The sequence below is a fragment of the Prinia subflava genome, chromosome 9 (assembly GCF_021018805.1).
Source record: "Prinia subflava isolate CZ2003 ecotype Zambia chromosome 9, Cam_Psub_1.2, whole genome shotgun sequence".
Taxonomy (NCBI): Eukaryota; Metazoa; Chordata; class Aves; order Passeriformes; family Cisticolidae; genus Prinia; species Prinia subflava.
Window position 1 is genome coordinate 20223987 of NC_086255.1, and position 23483 is coordinate 20247469.

General features: G+C 46.3%; 2 protein-coding genes across 5 annotated transcripts in view; one reads left to right on the forward strand and one right to left on the reverse strand.

Annotated features, from left to right (window-relative positions):
- Positions 1-6521, forward strand: part of ZSWIM8 (zinc finger SWIM-type containing 8) — a 50290-nt gene extending 43769 nt beyond the window's left edge. Inside the window, exons 23-26 of one of the 2 annotated variants that reach the window (XM_063405855.1) lie at positions 1546-1719; positions 3120-3239; positions 4196-4374; positions 5499-6521. In XM_063405855.1, coding sequence (XP_063261925.1) covers positions 1546-1719; positions 3120-3239; positions 4196-4374; positions 5499-5702 — 677 coding nt within the window. In that variant the 3' untranslated portion in view covers positions 5703-6521. The remainder of the gene's footprint in view (positions 1-1545; positions 1720-3119; positions 3240-4195; positions 4375-5498) is intronic. The other variant, XM_063405856.1, reaches the window with a different exon arrangement.
- A 4792-nt stretch (positions 6522-11313) lies between these two features.
- Positions 11314-23483, reverse strand: part of NDST2 (N-deacetylase and N-sulfotransferase 2) — a 127707-nt gene continuing 115537 nt past the window's right edge. For all 3 annotated transcript variants that reach the window (XM_063405859.1, XM_063405858.1, XM_063405857.1), the window contains 8 exons: positions 20556-20738; positions 19668-19764; positions 18371-18494; positions 16716-16890; positions 16317-16487; positions 14838-14947; positions 13278-13380; positions 11314-13120 (listed from right to left, as the gene is read on the reverse strand). In XM_063405859.1, coding sequence (XP_063261929.1) covers positions 12995-13120; positions 13278-13380; positions 14838-14947; positions 16317-16487; positions 16716-16890; positions 18371-18494; positions 19668-19764; positions 20556-20738 — 1089 coding nt within the window. In that variant the 3' untranslated portion in view covers positions 11314-12994. The remainder of the gene's footprint in view (positions 13121-13277; positions 13381-14837; positions 14948-16316; positions 16488-16715; positions 16891-18370; positions 18495-19667; positions 19765-20555; positions 20739-23483) is intronic.

A 23483-nucleotide genomic window follows, 5' to 3' on the forward strand; every position in this document is an offset into this window, starting at 1 on the left:
GTGCAGAGGCTGTAATATTCCCTGTTTTTACAGTGTGTTGCAACTCAACAGATGCTGGAAGACTGATATGTGGAAAAGATACTTAAGAGTTGTGTTGTCCCCCTTCATATTCAGAGTATTGAGAGAATCATTTCAGTTGTTTTTATCTTGTATTTTGAGGCTGAAAAGCCACCACAAAAACAAATAAAACAGTCCTGAAGACCTTAGGATCTGATAGCCGCCAGCCTTAGTCACAGTCTGATGCTGTGACTTTCCATTTTGAGAAACATTTCTGTACTCCTCCAAAGAGTTATGAATCTTCCAGAAGTGCTAATTCATCCTAGAACACTTAAAATGCTGAAGGAGAAAATGACCCCACCCTTTCCAGTTGCCATTGTTTACGGCTTCCATAAACTTATTTTCAGTTCTTACAATAGTGTTTCACTGTTCCTGAAGTACAGAATCATGTGGTGATGCTTGAGCTCTGGCAATAATTTAGCTCATTCTTAGGGGTTATTCTCCGTGGCCAGACTTCAGACGCATCTTGCCCCACTTTTGTGCGTTGTTTGGCACCCTGTGTCTCCTTACAGGGTTGAGGAGGTCAGACAGATCTTTTCTGGGAGACACATTGTTCTCAGGTATTCAGCTATTCACTAGCAAACATGGAGGGGGAGAAAAGGGAACGTGGAGCATTGCTTAAGATGGTGTAGTAGCATCACAGAGAAGCCGTGAAATAAGGGTAACAATTTGCACACCTGTGATGGCATCTGTGCTCTGGAGTTCTCAAGCAAACCTTGCTTTTTACTCTTCGTACCTTTCTTGAGAAGGACAGATAAATTTGAGTCTTGTCAGAGTGCATCTTAGTGACTCAGTGTTAACTGCTGTTGGTACAAGTTCAGGTGGTACAATGCAATGGATTTGCATTTGAAACCTGTCATTGCCCTTGAGTTTGCTCATACTAGTTAAGTGTCTGAAGGTGACACCTTTTCAAGTCTCCTTGCTGTTTTTACTGTTGATACATGCTGCCAGTGTGTGCAGTGACTGTTCTTTCCAAGGACAGATTGGAGGTCAGCCTCCAGTAACAGCCTTCTTGAGCAGAGTGACAGCTGAAGTGGAATAACCTCACATTGTTGGACTTGATCTTTAAGTGACTTCATTCTGTTCCTGCTCAGTAATTTTCCTAGCAGTTTCTCATGAGTTGTAGACTAGATATACATATGATTGTTTCCTTGGACAAGAAATCAGAACCAAATGTTTTATTTAATAATAGAAAAGGCCTTTGAATCAACACACACATTTAGAAGTAAAGCGTGGATTTTGTGCATGTTCACAGGATAGCGCAGAAGAAATGGACACACATATAACTGACCTTGCAAACAGAATAGAGCTACTCCTGGCCCATTGTATTTCAGTTGTAAGCCTGTGGGTTTTGGTTGCTGTATTGTTCTGTTTAGGGGAACATAACCCTACATTGGCAGGGGCAGTCAGGTGAAGGAGATGATGTCCCAAGTAAACCTTTTTTTAGGCTGGTGCTGGGTCCTAATGCTGCTGTTTTGCTCTCTTCAGTAGGCAGTGTCCATGCAGGATCAACGTTCCCAGCGATTCAGGGTGCTTCCTTGACAACTCTGTCCTCACAGCCCAACTCCCTTGTTACAGGGGGTTTTCCTGCCGAGGATGAGCAGCACAGCCAGCCTGTGAGCCCCCAGGGTCTGCACTACCTCCACTCTGCATACCGAGTTGGTAAGGATGGCCAAGTGGGTTTCTGTAGCCCCCTTGAGAGGGATTCAGGGCAAGGCTGCAGGCTTTCACTGTCAATTTGGCAATTTGCTGCTGCACCTGAGGGACATGGGAAAAGCAAGTTGGTGATTGGATGTGGAGTCTGAAAATGAAGGCAAAGCACTGTAAGATTGACCAATTGCTTTTCCAGAACCATCAGAGCAGAAGAGAAAGCTAAGTGGGTTAGAGCTGGGAAGAGTCTTGCCTTTCAGCAGATGTACATAAAGTAGTCTGAATAGGGCTCCAAGGATGTGACTGTGCAAGTTGAGACTATACGATAAAATATTTGGCTCCTGCTGCTCATGGATGGAGAGGGCACACCTCTAATACCAGTTGAGTCTTCAGATGCACAAAGGGAAGTGCCCCGTGCCTCTCCAGTTAATTTGTTGAGGACAGATGCAGAGAGAAGTTATATTTAGTGAAAAATGGGTATGTAATTAGCATTCCTTTCCCAGTCACACTGGCTATGAGAAAATACGAGTCTCTGCCTGAATTGCCATTGGTATAAGGATATCAGTCTTAGGGTTTGGGATTAAGCTTAGATTGCAGTAAACTACTGTAGTAGTGTGTAGTAAGCTACTTGTATGTACTTGTGGTCCAACCCAGTGGATACTTGGTGTAGGAGAAGAAAGCCTCCAAAATAAGCAAAGGGAGAAACGGCAAGAAACTGGAATGAAAGCATGACTTTTTTATTTAAAGCTAAAATAGAGAGTACTTGATAGCTAGAAAGGAGGGTGCAGATGTTTAAAATATCACAGTGGTACGTGGCAGGCCACAAAGGATGTTTAATAGCCTGAATAAGAGAGAGGCACAGGCAGGAAAGATGGTCTGGAAGATCAAGATGTGGAACATGTTGGTATTTGAATACTGTTTAAATGGGTGGATTTGTCTGAAGAACTGTAATGTCATAAGTGAAATGTTTGCAGATTGGCAATATTGCAGCTCAGTGCAATGTTGTTGACTGGCCTGTTGTATTTGCAGCAAAGCAGGTTGGTTTGGGTAGCTTCTCGGTTGCAAAACAGATCAAAAGCTTTGCTTTCAGGACCCCTCCTGTAGTGCAGCCTTTGAGGCTCTTTGCTTGACAATGCTGTGGGTGCTTCAGTGTCTCTTTGCAGCTCTGGTGAGGGGTGATGGCTGTGCAGGTTTCCCAGCCTGGAGCAGCAGATCTGGATGTTCTTGCAGAACACTTCCTGTGCTGGCAGGCTCCAGGACTGGCCTTTTGTTTCTGTCTGGACTCCTTGCAGCTGTGGAGTTTTCTGCTGGTGAGGGACAGGCCAGTCAGGTTATGTTGCAGTGAGTGAAATGCTAGACTGAGCCTTACTGAGCAGAAGCGCTGCTTGACTGTGGCTGCCCCTTTCTCACAGGGATGCTGGCTCTGGAGATGCTTGGCCGAAGAGCTCACAACGACCATCCCAACAACTTCTCCCGCAGCCCGCCCTACACTGAGGATGTAAAATGGCTCCTTGGGTTAGCTGCAAAGTTAGGTAAGGCTCAGAGCAGTACTTAACAGAAATCCACTTGCTGGGATTTGGGCCATGGTGGGAAAAAGCTCTTGAAGGAGTGAAACTTCAAAGGCTGGGCGAGCCTGATATCGATCCCATGCCTGAGGGTGTTTCATAAGATCCCTACTGCTCTTTCATCCACTCATTTGTCCCATTTTTGGGGTTCTGTAGACATCCTGTTGAATTTTGAGGAACTGGATGAAGTACATGAGATTGTACAGGGTTCAGAGGTTGTATCTCTTCCATTCTATAATATTGATTCTTTCTTTTCCGTTTCCACTATATTACAGGTATTCCTCTTTCTTATGTATATTTATACCTTCTGTGAAGACATTCTATAGCAATAGGTGCTCAAATCACCTATTTTTAGGGTTTTTTTTTGTTTTTACTCCCATTTTGCTCTTGGATCCTTTTTGTCAGCTCACTTTTTAAATCCTTTCATAAGCAGTAAGAACTAAGAAAACCTTTACCAACAGTCTGTTTAGTGGCACAGCTTCTGCTGCTCCTGCTGGCAGAGCTCCACTTAGGAAGTGGTGGGGAGGCTTAACTTATGTTTACAGCCTCCTTAAAGCCTGAGTGCTGAGGCATCTAGGTGCTTCCTTGATGAGCAGTCAGGAAACAATGGAGAAGGTACAGTGTTATCTAGGTCTTCCTAGTTAACTGGCCACATTAGTTTTCTTTCACATCTCCGTTAAAGAAAAGTGAATTTGGGAACACCAGTAGCTGAGGTGGTACCTGGTCACTCATCAGACCCGATGGATATAGCAGAATCTTCTCTGTCCCCATGAGTCTGCTAGACTGTCTCCCCCAGCTGAAGCCTGCTGAAGGATGAATTACACTAAGAATTCTGGTGCTTTGGATCCAGGTTCTTGCTGTGAAGTGTGATTTCTCGTGTGTCTGTTATCTTAGCACTGTTGTTCTGACTTTCTCCTGTGCAGGTGTAAACTACGTGCATCAGTTTTGCGTTGGTGCGGCCAAGGGGGTGCTGAGCCCTTTTGTGCTTCAGGAAATCATCATGGAAGCTCTACAGAGGCTCAACCCTGCCCATGTGCACAACCACCTGCGCACCCCAGCCTTCCACCAGCTGGTGCAGAGGTGCCAGCAGGCCTATATGCAGGTAAAGTGTGGCTTGTCTTCCTGCCTTGCAGCTGCTGCCTGTGTGTGCATGTGCAGAGGGGAGGGGGCCTTGGGCACTGGGAGCTGAAGCAGTGCATTTCCTGATGCACCCTTCTCCCTCAGCAGGGACTGGAGTAGGGGCTGCATGCAAAGGAACTCAGCGTACTGCTTCTGCCAGGGCCTTCTGCCTCCTGTGCTTTTCCACGAAGGCTGGGGTAGTTGTGTGTCTCCCTCACTCCAAATGCTACATGTACCTATGAACTTCTGAACTTTCTTTGCTGTGTTTTCAAGCCCCCTGTCACCCCTGTCCCTAGCCCATCCTTTTTACTTTCCTTGTTAGTAGTAGCCTGTGTTCCCCTCCTCACAAAGCCCTGGCATGGCTGGCTGGTGGGCCAGTGCTGACACCAACAAGTGGAAATGGCTTGCTCAGCTACTTTGTTGAAACCAGTGTTTGAGCGAGCCAGCTGGAATACCAAAGCTACCTGTTCTTTAAAACACTGCAATCAGGACACCTCATATAGAACTGCTTCTCTTGAATAAATGACCAAAGGGTGATTCTGTAGCCATATTGCCAGACTGGATTAGCTGTTCTATCACCCTAGATGGTATTTTTGAGACATGACAGTTTCTTCATTAGACCTGGAAAGCTAAACCTGCTGGTTTGGGGCCTCCTTTGAGAAGCTGATAGAAGTGACAGTGTTAAGCCTGGAGATATTTGGTAGCAATTGAGCCCATGTCCCTTAGCAGAGGAGACGTGCAGTGCCCAGGCTGGGTGTAACCTGCAGAATGAGGTTGTGAGGGTTGGATGCTGGTGGGTTAGTATGTTACCTGCCCCTTTAGTGCTGTACCACAGCCCAGTTCAGTGCTCATGACACAGAGGGCATTTGCTGATGCTCTGTGCTGCGTTTTGGTGCTCTGAGGGAGCGCTGCCCTTGGGTGTGCTGGGGTGTAGGACACAGCCCTGCTGCTTTTGAGCTGCTCTTCTCTGTCAGAGGTGCAAGTCTTGGGACCACGGGTGGGTAACAGAGCCATGTGACCTGTTGCTCTGGGAGCTCAATTGTCTGAGTTTCACCAGCAGGAAGATGATGACAAATGCCTGAAGGCTCTCTCCCTATTCCCATCCAGTACATCCATCATCGGCTGATCCATCTCACTCCAGCTGACTACGATGACTTTGTGAATGCCATCCGCAGCGCCAGAAGCGCCTTCTGCCTGACTCCCATGGGCATGATGCAGTTTAATGATATTCTCCAGAACCTAAAGCGCAGCAAGCAGACAAAGGAGCTGTGGCAAAGGGTCTCTCTGGAAATGACCACCTTCTCACCATGACATCGGGTGGAGCTCCACGGACACACAGCCCTTTGCCCAACATAGTTGTAGTTCCATTTACACCATCCTTCCTTCTGGTGTCTTTTTTATTTTAGTTTTAACTTGTTGGAAACCACTGATCTGATGTATTTATACCATGACATTCCTCTCCAGCACTGCTGCGTGTTGGCGCTCTGCTTTGCTCGCTCTTCCTCCTCCTCCTCGGTGGGCTGCAGGCTCAGAAGCGTCAGGAAATGAGAAGGAAGTTGAGCTGGCTGCCCTGTGGTGTAGTCACTGCTTTTTTCGCTGAGCCCCGGGAGGCTGTCCTGCGAGCAGTTTGCAGTGTGATTACGCATGTGTTAGAGGGGTTGGGGATTCTGTCTTAAATATTTATTTTGGCATTTATAAATATGTAAACTTTTTTTTTTTTTTTTATGGGCTTCTCTTACTCCACACACCATCTCCTGTTGGGGAGTGGCTGGAACGGCTGTGCACGGTGAGTGCTCCCTCCATCCCTTTCAGCAGCTCCTGGTGAGAGAAGCTGAGACTGGAGTAGCAGGGCCGGGGCCACCTCTGCAGCTTTCTGCAGCAGCTGAGGACAGAGGCTGGAGCTTGGGCAGTGGGTCCTTGACTGTACTGAGCTCCCTGGAGACTGACAGAAGTGCTTGGGCTCTTTCTCAGGAGTGTCTCTCACTGGGCACTGCTGGTTCATAGAATGTTTTGATCCTGGTTGTTAAAAGTTGTACAATCCTGTTTCTTTTGGCTGGGGTATTACTCTCCTGTAATCAGTTTCTTATCCCTCGTCTCTTCTCGTTTCCTGATTAAACACTTGTTTTCTTAGACTGACTCTCTCTTCTCTCTGCTCTGATGTTGGCAGTCTGAAGGAGCTGCCCAGCTGTGTGTCAGTGGGAGCTCCTGTGAGCCCTGGTAGGTGGCTGCTGTGCTCTGGGGAGCAGCAATCCAGCACAAGCTGGGGCCCAAAGGTTTCTTGCCTGGTACTGCTCTGAGAAGGACGTGCCTCCGTGTTCGATGGGTATTGGAAGAGTTGGTGTAAGCCTGGGATGTTCTGCCTGCAGTTCTGTCAGTCACTGGTTCCTTTTCTAGCCTTGATACTGTGTGATAATGCAGAGCCTTGTATTTGCCAAGTATTGTGCAGAACAGCAGCTGCTCCCATGTGTTTAGAGAGGTATTTGGTGGACTGTGAAAGATACCTAGTAGGGACAGTATTGCAGAAAATTAAGTTTAGATAGCTTAAGTGTATAAGCACATAAATTTCAAGACTTTTAAAAGTGGAAGTTAGATGACTTGTGGTTGTTAAGAATCTAGTTTCTCAGTAGTAACGTATTTTGCTTCTTACTTGGGTTTAGCCAATGAAGTTTAGTTTCTGCAAGTTGGAAATATGTGTCTGTTTGATATTTTCAATGATACTCTTCAAGAATAAAGTAACTCTGAGACACAGGGCGAAAAAGATGAACAGGCTCTTGGTTTGGCTTTGTGTACTGCACAGGCCGACTGAGGTTCCTCTTCCATTGATTGTGCAACAGTAACTATTTAAAGATCTCCTTATAGCTCCTTGTATTCCTCCATAAGGTGTCTGGTTACATGCTAACTAGAAATGCAGATGGTAGTAATAACGGGTCAAGGTCTGTGGTTTTTAAACTAAAGTCTGTGTTGATTATGAGCTGCCTGTTACGGGGCAAAAAACCTGGATTTGACTGGAGAGCACAGCCTGGTGATGTGTGGAAGGTTTGGGTTCTAAGAACACTTTCTGTGCTCTGGTTCTTGCATGTTCAGAACTGTGAAAGGAGCTTAGAGAAAAAGGAATTGTCTAACAAAGTGTAATCTTTTCCTTTCTTATGCTATAGGAGAAAATCTGTGGAAGAGAAGGAAGCATGTTTTAGAAGGAAAGAAGCAGAAGGGAAATGGGTAGAAGTGATGAATGTAAATCAGGAGCAGAAGTGTAGCATTAAGGATTTGGACTGAATAGGGAAATGAAATATCAGAGCTTCATCTGTCATATTGGTTGGAAAAATACACTTAGACTCCGAGCAGGCAAGTTTTCAGACCACTGTCTGTTACTTTGTTGTTGTTCTTGAGCCCCATCCCATGAAATATATCTGAGCAAGGACAGAAGAAAGTGAGGAAGGAGATGATGATGTTTCTTCTTGCCATGTGGCTGTGAGGTTATTGAGGTATTTTTCCTTTATAAGAAAGGAAAAATAGGATGAGCCCTGATGGCCCCAGTAACAATAATTTCCTGTTAAAATAGAACAATTATTACCCACTGCAGTCTTGTTAGTTTGGTCACTGTCCACAGGAGTGGAAAAAATATATAGGCGTAGAAATTCTGAAAAGACATTTCAGCAGAAGACCTGTAAAAGGGGAGGTAGACAACTCAAATTTCCTTTGACTTTCAATTAACCCATGTGTTTTTTCACTTGGAGTAAATGTTCTCCAGGACTTTCCCAGCAACATATGAAGTGTTTTCATCTCTGGACATGTTCACCTATTACCATCTTTGTTGCCTGTAAAAATTTTTGGAGGCACTTTCTGGGAATATGAACAGTTAACAGAACAGTATTTGTCTTTGGACTTCAGTGTCTTTACAGCCCATGAACAAGGTGAGTTGGAGCTGTCCTGTAATGAAATTATGTGCCTGGCAACAGATATGGCTGGAATTAGCTGAAAAGCCCCCCCCTCTGTCTAGTTTGTTTACAGTCCTTACTATTTATTTGGGATTTGTATTTTGGTTTTTGGAGAGCTCATTCCTATTGTAATAAGTTAGCCAAGACTCCATTTTCTTCATGCAAAAAAGCCAATTCTTTACTCACATCACTTACTTGATACAGTTTTCACTGATATCATCTGCAACACCTATTGGCTGGTAGTTTTCTTACGACTTCATTTTTTGATCAGCAGGTGATTTGTGTGTATGTGCTAAGATTCAGGTTGTTTGTATTTTTCCTTTATGGGTTCTCATGGAACAGATCTTATTGTTTACAGAGATGAACCATGTGTGCTGTCAGGAGCTGCCATTGCTCAGTAGAGTTTTTGCTTCTTGTAAAGACTGACTGTGCTCTGTAAACAAGTGACTTTCTATCTTAAAGGCACTGTCTGCTCCCAGTTCCAGTATTCATAAGTACTTAGTGCTGTCCAGACTGCACTGCACAATTCCTTTTCTGCCATGAAGGGGATGAGAGTTGTAAGGGGAAAATGATGGAAATGGTTAAATCTAGTACATGGCTGGTGTATGTACATAGCATGTATTGTAAACAGGGACTGGGTCCCTGACATTTCCTTCCATGTCATACTTACATTGCCTCATTTAAGTCGGCCAGGAACAACTTCTCTAAGTGCTGAAAAGCACCTTTTCCAGTGACCTGAGGGGTTATGGCCCAGCCTGATTTATGATGCTGTTACTCTAAGTGACATAACCATGAGCTGGATTCTGACTGCTGCGATGGTGTCACCACTGCAGAGCCGGGTTTACAAGCATTGTGGAGAGACATGAGAGCTGACAAAGCTGTGGAGATGAGAAAGGTGAGAAACCAAGTCCTGGAAGAAAACCACTTTTTAAAGCTAAAACTAGATTATTTCTTTCCACATAGAATAGTGGAGATGAGTGTCAGGAATACTCTTTTGTAGCCAAACCAGCCTGGTAAGTGTTTCAGAGGTGAATATTACTTGGTTTGTAGTGGTTTTTAATCCCCACAAGCCTTTAAGAAAAAAACAACAAACAGATAAATGGCGAGGAGGTACCAGTGCTCCATCCATGTTCTGCTGTGTGATGGGGGATGGGATTCCTGTCTTGAGGCAGCCTGAAAACACTTGGATGTGTTGGCTGCTACTGGGTGGTGTCTTGTGTACAGCTGCACTGGCAGGATCTAGCAAGGGGGCTGAGCAGGTTTGTTTGTGTCATGCTGGTGTGTTCACACGTATTTATCGTTACTTTTCTGGCCATGTTACTACTGATACAGCAAAATGATCAGCAAGGAATCAAAGGATTTTCTTTCCAACTGCATGCAAGGGCTGTAAAACAGCAGGATGAGGTTGAGCAAGTGGCTTGTTAGATTCATGTGTGTGCCATTCTGACTTCCAGGAGGGTGCAGGCTTCTGTCAGGAATACTTGTCTTTGCTGTGCTGCCATCAAATGAAAATTGCAATTTTCAGCCATCAGCTTTTTGGGTAGAATTGATGTGTGCTGCCACCTACAGCAGTTCGTTTAGAACGTCTTCACCCTATAGTTGAGATTCCTACCAGTGTTCCCTGAATGTTGTACTGACTAGAAAGAGGCAGCAGACAACTTTTAAGTATCTTCCTGGTTGAATTCCTGAGGTGGTGTACAAGCACAAGTTCCAAAGAGTTTACTATTGTTGTTTTGCCAATTCTCAACTTTCATGCACCTGGCTATTAGAATCACATGGCCTTCTGGTCCCTGGGTCAAATTACTCCTTTGTAAATGGGTCATTTGCATCAGACTAAAGTATTTTTTAATACATTACCAAAAAAACCCTTAAGGTTCTGTTTCACGCTTATCATTTTTCTTGTCTTAGAAGTGAACCGGTTACCATGAACTGCTACGAAGCAGTGAGCCAAGGTGAAGTTTGTTCCCACTGTGGAAGTGTGAGATCTGGAATGGTTAGTGCCAAAGGTGTATCTAGTACCCAGTGTCTCTCACTAAAAAATATGGGGTTTATTGGCTTTTTGGTAGCACAGAGCTGCTGCTACTACACAAGCTTCTCTTAGGAGGCAGTGTTTGATTCCACAGCTTTGAAGAGGTACCTGGAAAAGGGCATCCATATGCTGTCAGAGAGGTAGCAGATCTGAAAACAGCTCTTCATCAGGTAAGGACAGCCTATATTTGGAGCTGACCATAGCAGGTGCTTTGTTTGTCATTAGCAGAAGCAGTAAGAACCAGTGCAGTACACCAATCAAGCAACTAGGGGGGAAGGAATAAATAATAACATTCCACAGTTGCCCTTCGCTGTCTTGAGTTACCAGTAAAGTAACAGTGATACTTTATGTGCCCCTCCCAATATTTATTCCTCATACCATGTTTATTTTTCTTGGCATCTCCTCAAAGATGTACCTTACTCTGAGGTAAAGCATGAAGTAATTGTGTGACAACCTGTACTAAATTAAGAGCAGGAAAACATTTAAGGGAATAGCACAATCCTTGGTTCTGGGATCGTCCACCATAGCTGCCTTGCTGCTGCCAGGGTTATTTGTGGAGTGTCTAGTGGAGGGAGAGCTCTAGGACTGTTTCACCATGCTCTCACAACTGTGACTATTCAAACAATGTTTTCCTTCCCGATTTTACTGTAAGGGCTGCTGTGCCGGGCACACCTGGACAGGAGGTTCAGAGCCAAGCTCTGCTGTGGCAGGCACAGCAGCTGGAAACCATCGCAATAGTCAGAATGGCCTCAAAGTCACCACTATTGCAAACCAGTAAGAATGAGTCTCAAAATGCAGGCTGGCTGCAAGCTTTAGCACGCTGCTTCGATGTTCTTTCAAATGTAAGTTAAACACCACTGTTACCCTTCCAAATACCAGCCCTAAGGCCTGGAGGAGGATTTTCATTATTTCTTACCCTTGTACGAGCTTGAAGTCCATGACACCACTGCAAATCATCACAAAGAAGAAAAATAAGTAGTACATTTATTGAATCTCCACTTACTACTACTTCTAACCTTTATTCAGACACATGTGCTCAGCTTCGAGAGCCAAGAATTTCTTCATTATCATTCAATGTGAATGATGCTATACATTAATCAAGTGCAGGAAGTTGAGCTTTTTCTCTCGAACAGGAACGAGAGAGGGGGGTTCTAGTCTTTCCATCCATTTTTTGGCTGCACAAAATAACCCTTTCCAAGGGTACATGAAATAAAATACTATATTGCATAATATATACATTTACATACAACGGTAAATGCACCATTCATTCAGAAATACACAATACCTAAGGCTCAATGGAAAAGCTCAGTTGAAGCAACTTCTCTCTGGCTGGGAGAGAAGTGGCTCATGACAGTTGTGGAAGTTTCCCTCACCTGTTCACGTGGATCCTGCCCCTCTGCAGCACTCTCCAAGGACCACCTGTGCCTGGGAAGGAGGGGATGGCCCATGCCATTCCAGAAGCCCATGGCTCAAAGAAAATATATACAACCATGATGAAGGATTTCCTCTGAGAATAATTATCCAGCAACTGCAAGAGGAGCCAAAGTACCTTAGAGTACTTAGTTTACCATATGCAGAAGCCCCTTTTGAGCACCACTTCTGGTGCAAAGCCTTCTTTTTATATCTGAAAAAGACTTACTTTTAACTGTGGTTTTTTTGCTTTTCTCCTTGGATGGTTGGAGTGCAAAAAGATTAAAACAGTGCTAGCAACTGGACTATGGGGTAGGGGCACTGGAGCTGTTGGGATTTTTTTTTAAGCTGATCAGGTGTGGGGAACTGAATTGCCTGCGTTCAGCTGTGTTGTCAGCCTTATTTTAGAGTACCTGAGCTTTGCCTCCCCCACTGCTGTGCTGAACTTACACCTCCCAAGTGTTCCACAGGGACAGTGCTGCTCCTTGGTTATCTTTCAAAATGTCTAAAGTCCCTGCAGAGAAATACTTGCCATGCTGCCCATGTGGCAAACCTTTTCTCTAAGATAACAAAGCAATCCATTGACCAAAGGCACCAGACCCTGTATCCCACCCAAAGCACTGCAGGTAAGGAGAGACGAGGTCACCTGTGTGTCCCTGTCCCCGCAGGCGCAGTCCCCACCATCCCCAGCAGTGGCACTGGAAGAGACAGGCACTGGCAGGAACAAGGGCGCCTTGGGCCTCGCTCTGCCAAACTGACTATGGATAAAAGCTGGGCTTCTCTGCACTAGATCCCCCTTTTATTAGGCTGCTGCTCTTTTCTCAGCAGTGGGCTCAATTGTTTCTGCTCTTCAGCCTTCTGAGCTCAGACGAGTAACACATTCACTCCAGCTCGAGCCTGTTTCATGGACTGAGAAAAGTAATTTAAAAATACACAAAGTGTTAACTCTGCTCTCTCCCCTGTTCAAAGTAGGGCAGGCATTCCAAATCCTTCCTGTAAGTAAAAGTCGAATTGTAGCACACCATTAATACTCAAGAATGTGACTTGCACTCTATGCCCCAAGGCAGTGATAGTGGCAGCAGCCCTTTCCAAGGGTGGGGCAAGGCTCCACATGCACATTCTCTGCTCCTGCTCCTCTGTCCAGTTGTTTTGGCGTGACAAAAGATGGCACCATAGCACACATTGGAGCACCACACATCCCAATGGCACTGGGGGCAGGGGAGTCCCTCTCAGCTCCAGCTGGAGTTTTGCAGTTCCTCTCGGAGCCAGGTTGGAAGGGGCTGCCCCAGTCTGTTCATCAGCTTGGATAATTCAATGTTGTGCTCCCGGTAGAAGTCTCTCAGAAAGAGCCGTGACTGTGTGAAAAAAAACAGACCACAAGAGCATGAAAGAAGATGTTACCCTCAACACATGCTCCACAGGTCAGCTAGGACAGATGGTAGGAAAATCCACGTGGGGTTGCTGGGATGTTTCTACATCTCTTGTTGTCAAGAGATTGAGACAGCTACTCACCAAGGAATCCATCTCAGGGTATTTCCTTCCTTTACTCTTTCCTAGGCATTTAGTCTTTCCTCCATCTAGCAGCTGGCACCAAAATCCTTTTGCTTCATCAAATCTGAAAAAGACATTTATTTTTGAAAGATACAGCCACATACACAATTAGGCAGCAGCAGAAATTAGGTAACACCATAGTTATTTTCTATATCAGGCTTTACCTATTTATTTTGTGATATTGGTTCCTTGATTTTTTTTAGCACTGAACTACTTTGACAAGAAATCCATTGCAAACATGACTGTTTCAGCTTTATGCAAATTTCAGAGGTAACATGGTTACATTATTTGTCTGTTCAGCTGAGGGGAAGATAATAATCACTTTTTAGTGCATGTAAATTCTTTTAAATCTCCTCACTCTAGTTAAGTATTAGAGAATCCCCTGATTATTTATAAAGAGTCAAATGTTTCTTTTCTTGCTAAAACACAGGCATGAGGCAATGCTGGGAACCATGTCTGGATGTGGCCTGGTCTGTCCCTTCAGCTGGCCAAAGGTGAGCTCGAGGTTTGAGCAAGTCCCCTGAGGAAATCTGAGGCAAGCTGACCAATCCCATCTGTTTCTGGCCCTGGCTGAGGGGTACCAGCCAGTACCACTACCACAGATACTCCATTCACCAGCAGCATATGTGCTGTAGCCAGTAAAGCTTTCAGGTAACCTGACATTTCTCTGAATCTGTTCTCCCCTGGAGAGCCCTGTGCCACCCCTTTGGAAACAGCTGCAGGGGCAGAACTGAATGAGTTGTCCTCTCTTTACTGTGAAAGGAAAGCACAATTGTTCTATGCCTACATGCATGTATCCCCACCCACCATCCTCAGCTGGCATAGGCTGTGACAGCAGAGAAGATGTGAAAACAGGCTTCAGCTGCAAACAACAATATTCAGCATCTTCAGCGGGCCTGCAGAGTTTCCACTGAACGCTGGTATGGCCACAGCACACCCTCAACAGCACTTTACCTGTTCAGATTAATTGTACATGCAGTGTGGGCAAGATCACAGCCATGGCTCACTAACATCCTTAACTGTGGCAGTGAGGTGGTGCCTCTGCTAACGCTCCCTCAGACAGCTCTGGGCACCTGTCAAATCCACATTCTTCACCTCAAAACTGCAGGGTGGCCCTAAGCTCCTTCTGGGTGAAGATAGGAGCAGATTGTCACATTTTTTATCATACCTCCTCTACTTTTTGTCAGATACAGGTTTAACACAAAGCATGAGTGCTAGTAATTCCAGGACCTTTTCTGAAACACCAAGACCAAATAGAAAAAACATCACAGTTACTGCTCTGAACAACTTCATGCTTCTCCATGACAGTGGCAAAACCTTGTCCTTCCTCTGTAATTCCAAGAAACACCAAGGTGTGATTCCAGTCTCCACAAAGCATCTCATGCAATCTGAATCTCATTTTAGGGTTGGGTGTAACTGTGAAACCTTGGCAGGTCTTGTGATCAGAGATAAGAAGTATTCTTTCAATCAAGGGCTTCCTGGCTGAGAGCGCATCCTCCCAAACCTGAGTTCTTTCCCTACCTGAGGGCCTGGGTGTAGTTGAAGAGCGGCGAAACTCCCAAGAACTTCTGGATGTTGTCCATTACAGAGGCAGGGTTGTGTCTCAGCTCCTGACCATCCACGATGAGAAGCTGAAAAGAGAACAGGTGCCTTAGCCTCTGCCAGCTTGTGCTGACTGACACCTGTGAGCTTCCTCCATCTCCAACTGCCCCGGCCTATGAGTGCAGGCAGCCAAAATCTGTCTGTTCTACAACAGCACAGTGGGGGGATGTGGCCCATTTGTCACCACAGACAAGAAGTTATGATATGGGCCACAAGTACCATAAAACAGTAAATCCCAACAGGCTTTGCTTAATAAAGCTGTCTTTGGCCAAATGCCCTAAGCACTAAGGGCAAATGCCCAAAGTAACTAAGCACTAAAGCCCAGCAGCAGCATGTACAGATTGTCTCTGGAAACTTTTTTTCAGATGGCAGCAGCCATTGTGCTAGGTATTCTTCTGTAACCTGTGATTATTCTCCTGTTACATGTCTTATAGACTATGAACAGCATTTGTGCTAATAAATAACCTACTCCAAAGAACAGAATAGAGCAGTAGTCACATGAACTGAAGGCTGACAGTAAGAACAAGGAGGTGTGTGTTTGGCTCCATCCACAGCAGTAACCTCCAGGAAGAGTAAGGCAATGATATACAAGCCTAGGAATGCTTTACCATCTCTCTTTTAGTCTTGACAGATCTGTCATGTACAGTTCAGGCTCTGCTGCTTTGGCAGAGAGTGTGAGGCCGAATGGACATTATAAACCTCTGATGGATTACAGGCTGTCTTAAGAATAACACCAGCAGCAGAAAGAACTTGAAAAAAACATATCCTGACTCACAGGAATCACACAGAGGGGGAGAGAGAGAGAGAGAGAAAAATAGATATCTATATATCTATCTTAGACAGTTTAGAAACTTCTTGGGAATTTAGAGACCGAAATAGTCTTCAGTCTATTAATTTGCCTTTTTGCAAATTTATATACAAAACACTAAATCCTGACATCTCTGCAGTGAACTTTCCCTTTAGCAGACAGCAAAAGGCTTCACAACATGGGAACTAACAAGAGGCAGAGTCCATGAGCCTCTCTGTAAAGCAACAAAACCCCAGCAAGTGGCTGAAGACCTTCTGGGCCTGAAGAGGGTCCCCAGCCTACAGACTGCCAAGTGCTAACACTGCTGTTCTTGCTGAAATTCCCACTACTGTGGAGCTTTCTAGGAGATCACAGTATCCTCCTGCACTAATTTCCTTTTACAAATACCATAAAGTGCAAAACTGGAGTATTCAAGCCTTTCTTACCCACTCATAACCGGAGAAAGGAAGTGTAGTGGCTTTTGTTCCAAACGACAAGAAAGAAGGTGAAATTAAAATTATGGGGAGAGCACATGGATCAGTTTGTTCCCCTCTCCTCTACACTAAACCTGCGAGGGACTCCCCAGGAACCTCTGCTGCCTGCTGTCCTACCTGCCCAGAGGGATAGTAGGTGAGCCAGCGCTCCAGGTGGGTGGAATACCAGCCAGGGAACAGGCAGCGGCTCTGCAGGTTGCGCAGCTCCTGAGGCGCCTGCGATTTCGCCGAGATCACTTGGTAGAAGGTGTAATTGAGTGCCACAGGGTCATTGTGAGCACGCTGGTGCTGAAAAACACGAGCTGAATTCAGGAGCAGGAACACAATTCTGCCTTACACTTCTCAGTGCAGGCCCCGGTGACGCAGCACAGCCACCCACGAATGCCTCTGTATGTCAATCTGTCCACACCCTGCAGGGAACCTGCCTCCTCCGGGGAAGCACATGCATGGGCTTTCTACCTCCCCCACTGAAATATCTCTGTGGGCCTTACCCCCAGCACAGCGCAGGGAAGTTACCTGATACCATGAATAGGCTCGGTCAGCAGGGTTGATCAGAACAGTAATGATTTTGGCTCGGGGCAGCAGGGCTGCACCACGTTTTGGTACCACCTCTGTGTCAAAGTAATTGGCACTCTTCTCAAACATGAAGTCTGTGCTGGCATTGGAGGGAATGGGAAAGAATTCCATGTACCTGCCAAACAGATGGGACGCTGGTGAGCAGCATGGCCCAACAAGAAAAGGCACAGCCCCACAACGCCCTCTCAACAGACACAGCTGCAGCACAGCTGCACCTCCCCAGTAGTGCAGGGAATGGGCAAAGCACTGCAGATCTGGCAGAGGCGTGACTCAAAAAGGGGTGGTGGCACACACCAAAGAAAGTTGAGAAATGATACAAAGGTAAGAAAGCATTTTGCTGAGTGTGTTCCTCGAGTCCCTGGGCAGTGGATGGAAAAACCTGAAGGTGAGGTCCCAGTTGCAAGCTTTAGCAGGAAAGACATTTTATTCAAGAGTAAAGTCAGAATCAACTGCCTGACTTGTCACCAACCACTTGCTTAAACATGTCTGAAGCATTTGTCTCTTTGTACCTCAGTCCATAGCTGAGGTGCAGGGTAAGGAGCTCTGCCTTGTCTCACAGGAGCTTGTCAAATTAGCAACATGGAAACTGTAAGATATTTAAGTAACAGGGTAAGAGAGTAAGAGGGGTTGGGGACTGTGAAGCACTGGAAGGTGGATCTGTGCTCAAATCTAAGCTGTGCAACAAATGCAAATTCCATGTTAAAGATTGTCCCCTTGCATGTGATGCTACACTCTGATCCATCTGGAGGACTTTTCCAGGGGATGCACATAAAAGCCTTCACTTTCTAACCTGTCACTAGTGCAACTGCTCTGTAGTGTCTGACTCCTGTGAGCTCTGCTCAGGTACTAACCCTTTTCCAAAATCTTTTCAATAGTCCTCTAAATGATTAGAGAAGCCAATCTCCCACAACTCATGGATAAAGAAACGCCACAGCAGAATGCCTTAGTGCCACACATCCCCTCTGAGCCATCCCTCAGAGCCACGCACAAGGGAGGCCAGTGCCACTGTCAGCTATAGCTACTGCAGTGAGTAGGAAACACCTTTGAACTTTCTCTCCCTGGAAACACAGTGGCATAATAATGCCATGGTGACACTAGAATTTCCCTGCCAGGTAGAAACTTCTACAGGTAAACACCAAGGTATGCATATGGACACTGGAGCCAGCACAACAAACACAGTGGTGGCTCTAAGTGTCAAGGCCCAAGAACAAAAGCAGGGAGGCTGTCCCCTCCACTATTATATGTTTTAACTCTGAGACCATGAAGAACTTTGGAATGAGGATCCTGCTGTCTGTTTTGCAAAGTAAAAGTAACTTCATGACAGCAGTGCATTCAACAAAGACTTGTTGAATATTTCAAGCTAAACCATGCCTACAACTCTGCTGGTGAAGAGTCAGCAAAATGAGAAACTCCCTGTGCTGCTCCTGGGGCTACACAGTTGGGTTACCAGGAAAACAGAAAGCATGCACTGAGCAGTAGCAAGGGAAACAGCTGTCCAGAACCAGAGAAGCTGCTAAGGGGGACATACAGAGAGACTCATGAGAAGGCAGCACGGGTGCACCATATCACAGAAGAACATGTGTCAGGTTTCTTACCAATCAATTCCTTTGTGATAGTTGGGGCCATTAAAAAACTGGATCTCCTCAAAGGTGGATGGACTTGGGAAGTTACTGGTGACAGCTGGATGCATGGTCAAGAAGAAGTGCACAGCTGTTGTGCCTGCAACAGGAATCAGTTAACGGGACCTGGGTCACACATAATGCTGAATGAAAGGCTTTACCTACACTGCAAGAAACAGTTCCCAGATGGGCACACTCCTCTCCAGTGCAGCTGACCAACCCCATAACTCATGCAGGTTAAACAGCAGTGACACCAAGCACTGCTCAGTCAAGTTCAATCCATGTTTTAACTCATGCAGCTGATTTGAATTGCCTCCTTTGCAAGCCCACCCATGCCAGCTGCTCCCATGCCTGTGGCACAGCCACACTGTCACATGGCAGAACCCAAACCTGCCACATGAGAGGTGGCCTGGGCAGGAGACGTGCCAGGGTCAACATCAGTGTCCTGAGGTGAGAACTGTGCCAGAGATGCCTTGGCCTGCCTTTGCTGTAGATGTTTCCCCCTCACCCCGCTCAGCACACGGCTGTGGGCCTCCAGCAGGACAAGGAATCAGCCAAGGGAAGGGTTTTCTTACTGAGCCACCTGCAACCAGCCTGGGTCACGATACAGGAGGGCTCATGCTGTGCACACACCATCAGAGCTTCCCAGTGACACAGCCAGGGGACAGCAGATTGCCTGGGACAAGCTTTGTTCCAAGTCCAGGATCACCATTTGCTGTGGATAGCTGTTGCATTGCATTACACAGAAGGCCAAGGCTTGAAGACCTGGTCTTAGCTGAAGAGATTTTGCTCTCTTCAGCCTAGAAGGAAACTCATCAGTACAGTATATACAGCTATGTCACTGCCAACCACAAAGCCACAGCAGTTACAAGGTGGTGACAGAGATCCGAACAAGGAGTTTCTCTCCCTCCCAATGACAGTGACACAGAGCATGCAGTGGGTACACAGATCTGCAGCAATAAAAGCACCAGGGGACATTCACTGTAACCTTAGCTAAGTGTGTGTGCTTAGTCCTGCTGACAGTCTATGTTTGTGACACACGAAGGTCACAGGTTTTCTAAGCTTACACGGAAAGCCAAAACAGGGCAAGCCAAGCACAGTGCCAGAGGGGAAAAGTACTGACAGACTTGCCAGATTTAGAACATAGATATGTTAGCACATATCTGAGATTGTCTGAATGTCCTCTGTGGCCATTTGGCAGCTTGCACAAAGGGCAGCCATACCGATTGCAAGAGTGATGGGAGCCACAATCTATAACAGTATTTCACATTACCCGTTTTCTGAGGTCCCACGATGAGGAACTTGGGGAGTCGATCACATGTTTTCTCTTTGGACCAGATATCCTTGTGCCTTTTATCGTCACAGGGATTCTGTAGCACAAGTGATGAGATTAAGCATTACCACAGAAGGTAATGGCAAGGGGAGGAAAAGCTGCAAAGGCCAGTCCTCTTGGGAAAATGCTATTAGCATACGAAGAACACTTCAGAGCCACACTGCTGCTCTGCCAGGCATCAAGAAGTGTTAAGTAAAAACACTGGGGACTATTTTCAAAAGCTCCAGTAACACGGGATCCAAAGTCCCTCTGAGAGTGTTAAGCACAGGCCTTGCCCTATGTAGCCATACAGGGCTGGGCCACCGTGACAGCACAGCTCAGCATCTCTGAACTTCTGGCAGACAGACAACTCTATCACCTTCAGTTAATTTCATCTGCTCATTACCATGCAGAGAGCTGCTGCACTGGGATAAAATGGAATAAGCGTGTTTTTATTTAATGAACATGAATTCTGCAGTGTGAAATTACTTTGAGATTAATCACATTAACATGCCTGCAAGCTCCTCCAGCAGCAAACAGGGCTCTTGCTTGCACACTTTACATTTCACAGCAGCTTGCTCTAATATAAGCCCTTTAATGACCCAAATGCCTGCAGGCTGGCCCCTGGTCACGTATGACAGTCATCCCTAAGTTCACACTTTGACTGTGTCCTGCTGCTCCTACTCCCCATCCCTTCCACCTTGCCATTTGCCACAGGCAGCCTGAAGCCACAAAAGTTAAACCTAAAAGCTTTATGCTTTTACCCCTCTGCACTCTGGATCAGCACATTTCAAATGTGGGACACACCTCTTACAAAATCACTGGGAGCAGTAAAAGCTACCTTCTCACCTGCCACAAGGGATTCTTCTCCTGCGGGAAGATTTCAAAGTACTTTTTTGCAAGTTGGACTGGAGGCAATGTTTGCAGGCGAAGGTTGGTCCAGCACTGCACAAACTTGACCAGGCTCTCAAAAGTGTACAGTCCCAGACGGTCATTCCCGTAGTTGGACAGGTGAGTCATGAAGATGCTGATCTGAAAATAAGAAAGACATGGGATACTGGTAAATCAGGTAACAGGACTGCTCTGCCTAGCTTGATTCCATGGTCAGCAAGAAGCTGTTCACAACTCAGACTGCCATGGCTGTCTTGGCTGACAAATGTCCATCTGCCAGGAAACAGTGCTTGCAAGACAAGAACTCAGGAGAGGACAGACTGCTCAGTAATCCCTGGGAATGTGCAGGGGCACAATAACTGAACCCTGGATGTGAGTCCAGAACAGTTTCAAAATCCCATTCAAGTGGCTCTAGGACATTTAGGTGAACAAGGCTTAGTCAGTAACTCCCTACTAGTCAAAAACCATGCAATGCCTCTTTCATGGGAAAACAGGAGCTTCCCTTCCTCTCCCCAAGGCACAACCAGGGCAACCTCTTGAGCTGCAGAGTCTGCTACAGCAGGGCAGCAGGCCAGAGAGGGACACCATGCTGCAGGCCAGGCCACACAGCACAGGGACAGTTGTCACAGGAGTTCTTCCAGGGCCCACAGCCCATCAGCTTTCATTTTCTTTGGAGCTGACATCTCAAATGTAAAGGAAATACTGACAACTCCCACTTGAAAATGTAAACAGGTGTATTTGGGGGTCTGAACAGGGACTGCAAAGACACTGCCCTAGGATATTGTCCTAGAAACAGCAGCTGGTAAGTTTTAGCCTGCAAGAACCTTCAGCCAGGCAGCCCCTGAAAAATGTCCTGCCAAGCTTTAACATCTATGGGCAAAGTGGGACTCAACAGCCATGGCAGCTGCCTTAGCACTTCAGTGCTCAGGAGGTTCTGCACTATCTCTGTCTTGCCAAGCCAACTCTTCCCTCAAGCAGTTACATTTTCCTCCTGTCAGTTTTTCACTATTTTTACTTGGAACAGAGTGTGAAGGACTCTTGTCAGCTTGACTCTAGTGTGTGGTTTTGATATGTCCCATGGAATTCAGCTCCCCAGTGCCCATAACACAACGGCACTTTGCCAGACATAAGGCACACCATGGCTAGAAGTTAGAAAAACAAAAGCAGAACACTGAGGCCAGTGGAGGAATGTCTGATTTAGCACTCCTTGCCCAGTGTCTGCAAGTGCAGGGAAGGAAAATGACCTCAAGTCACAGCAGGGGCACCCACTGCTGTACAGTCCTGGGTTCAATTCTGGTGACACCAGGTAAGGTCAGGAGGCAATGACAGGCTTCCCTGGCAGGGGGCAGGAATGGCTTTCCCACTCACAGTAGGAAAAGAGCAAAATGGGGAAGCAGGAGACAGATGGTCTTGGGATGAACACATTTGCTGGCACTGAGGAAGTCCGAATTCAGTCTTCTGCCCAGTGTCACCATGGGCTGGTCTCAGCAAGAGAAGAGGTACTGATAGATACTAGCTCTTTGTGCCTGAGCCATCCCCAAGACATTATAAAACAAAATTAATTCTGTCCATAAGGTGCTCACAACCCAGCATCTTTCGGTAGGCAAGAGAAAACACTGGTAGGACTCTGGGACACACGGAAAGTAAGTGGAGATCAAGATTTACCACGTTTGTCTGCCTGTGGGTTTTTCACTTCTGGTTCCCTCCTGAGCTGATGGAGAGGCCCTGCCAGACAGGCTCTGACACCTACACTTCAAAGAGCAGTCTGTGCTCAGTGCTGTTATGTAAGAAGGATGTGCTAAATACAACACAGAGCAGAGGACAGAAAGATCTGTGTAACTGCAAGGCAGGGTAGCAAAAGGATCCATCTCATGTTGTATTTTGCCCCTTTCTGGGAGACATCAGGAAGGTTCTGTGACAGCAAAATGTGCCTCATCTCTTTGATTTGCTGGTGAAATATGTAGAGGAAAAATTTGCTGCATGAAGAGTCTGGCTCACTGGCACAAATCAAATACTGCAGCAGGGAGGACAAAGGAGAGCACCTGGGACCCCTCAAGATTTCCAGAATAAAAAACCAGCCTGCAAGTGCTCCAAGTTAGCAACTGTGTCTCAAGACTGACTACTTTTGGTAAAATGCACACAGGTAATGCTGCCACCTGCAAACAGTTCCAAGGAACTGGATTTGGAAGCAGAAAAGACAAACCCACATGATGAGCCATTTCCCTGGACTTGTGAGCATGCAGTCATGGCCTGTAACGTGTGCAGTGTTTAACACGGCCTGGCAGCCTGCTCTGCCCCATCACAGATACCGCTGCCAGAACAGCTCTGAGCACTGCTTCTGCCATAAGCTACTCTGGAGGGCCATCCTCCTCCCTCCTATCCACAGCCACTGACTCTGCAGACTGACTTGGAAATAACACCTCCCTCCTCTCCCCTCCCTTCTACTGTCAGTGCCGTGATTTCCCTTCCTGCACACCGAGGATGGATGGGAGCAGTGGTCCCAGAGAGCCCAGCACACAGGAACAGCAGGGTGTGAGCAGCCCTGCTATAACAGCAGCTGTGGGCACAGTAGGAACTGGCCTGCACAGTGTGAGCCACAGTGCTTGTGAGAAGCAATCAGCCTGTGCTCAGGATCAACAGCTATTCTGACATCAGGCCTTGTTCACTAGTGAGAAGATCAAACATCTTCTATTTGCACTGTGGAGTTAATCATACACATACAGGCTTGGGGACTCCTCCACGTCACTTAACGGGAGCTGGAAGCACCAGAAAGGACTGAAAGAGCCTGGTCCAAATCTGCCACGGATCACTGCTGGGGCTCAGAGCTGGCCAGCTTTCTATCAGGCCCCTGAGATGGCTCTATCAGCAAGGGGGGGAATGCAGGGT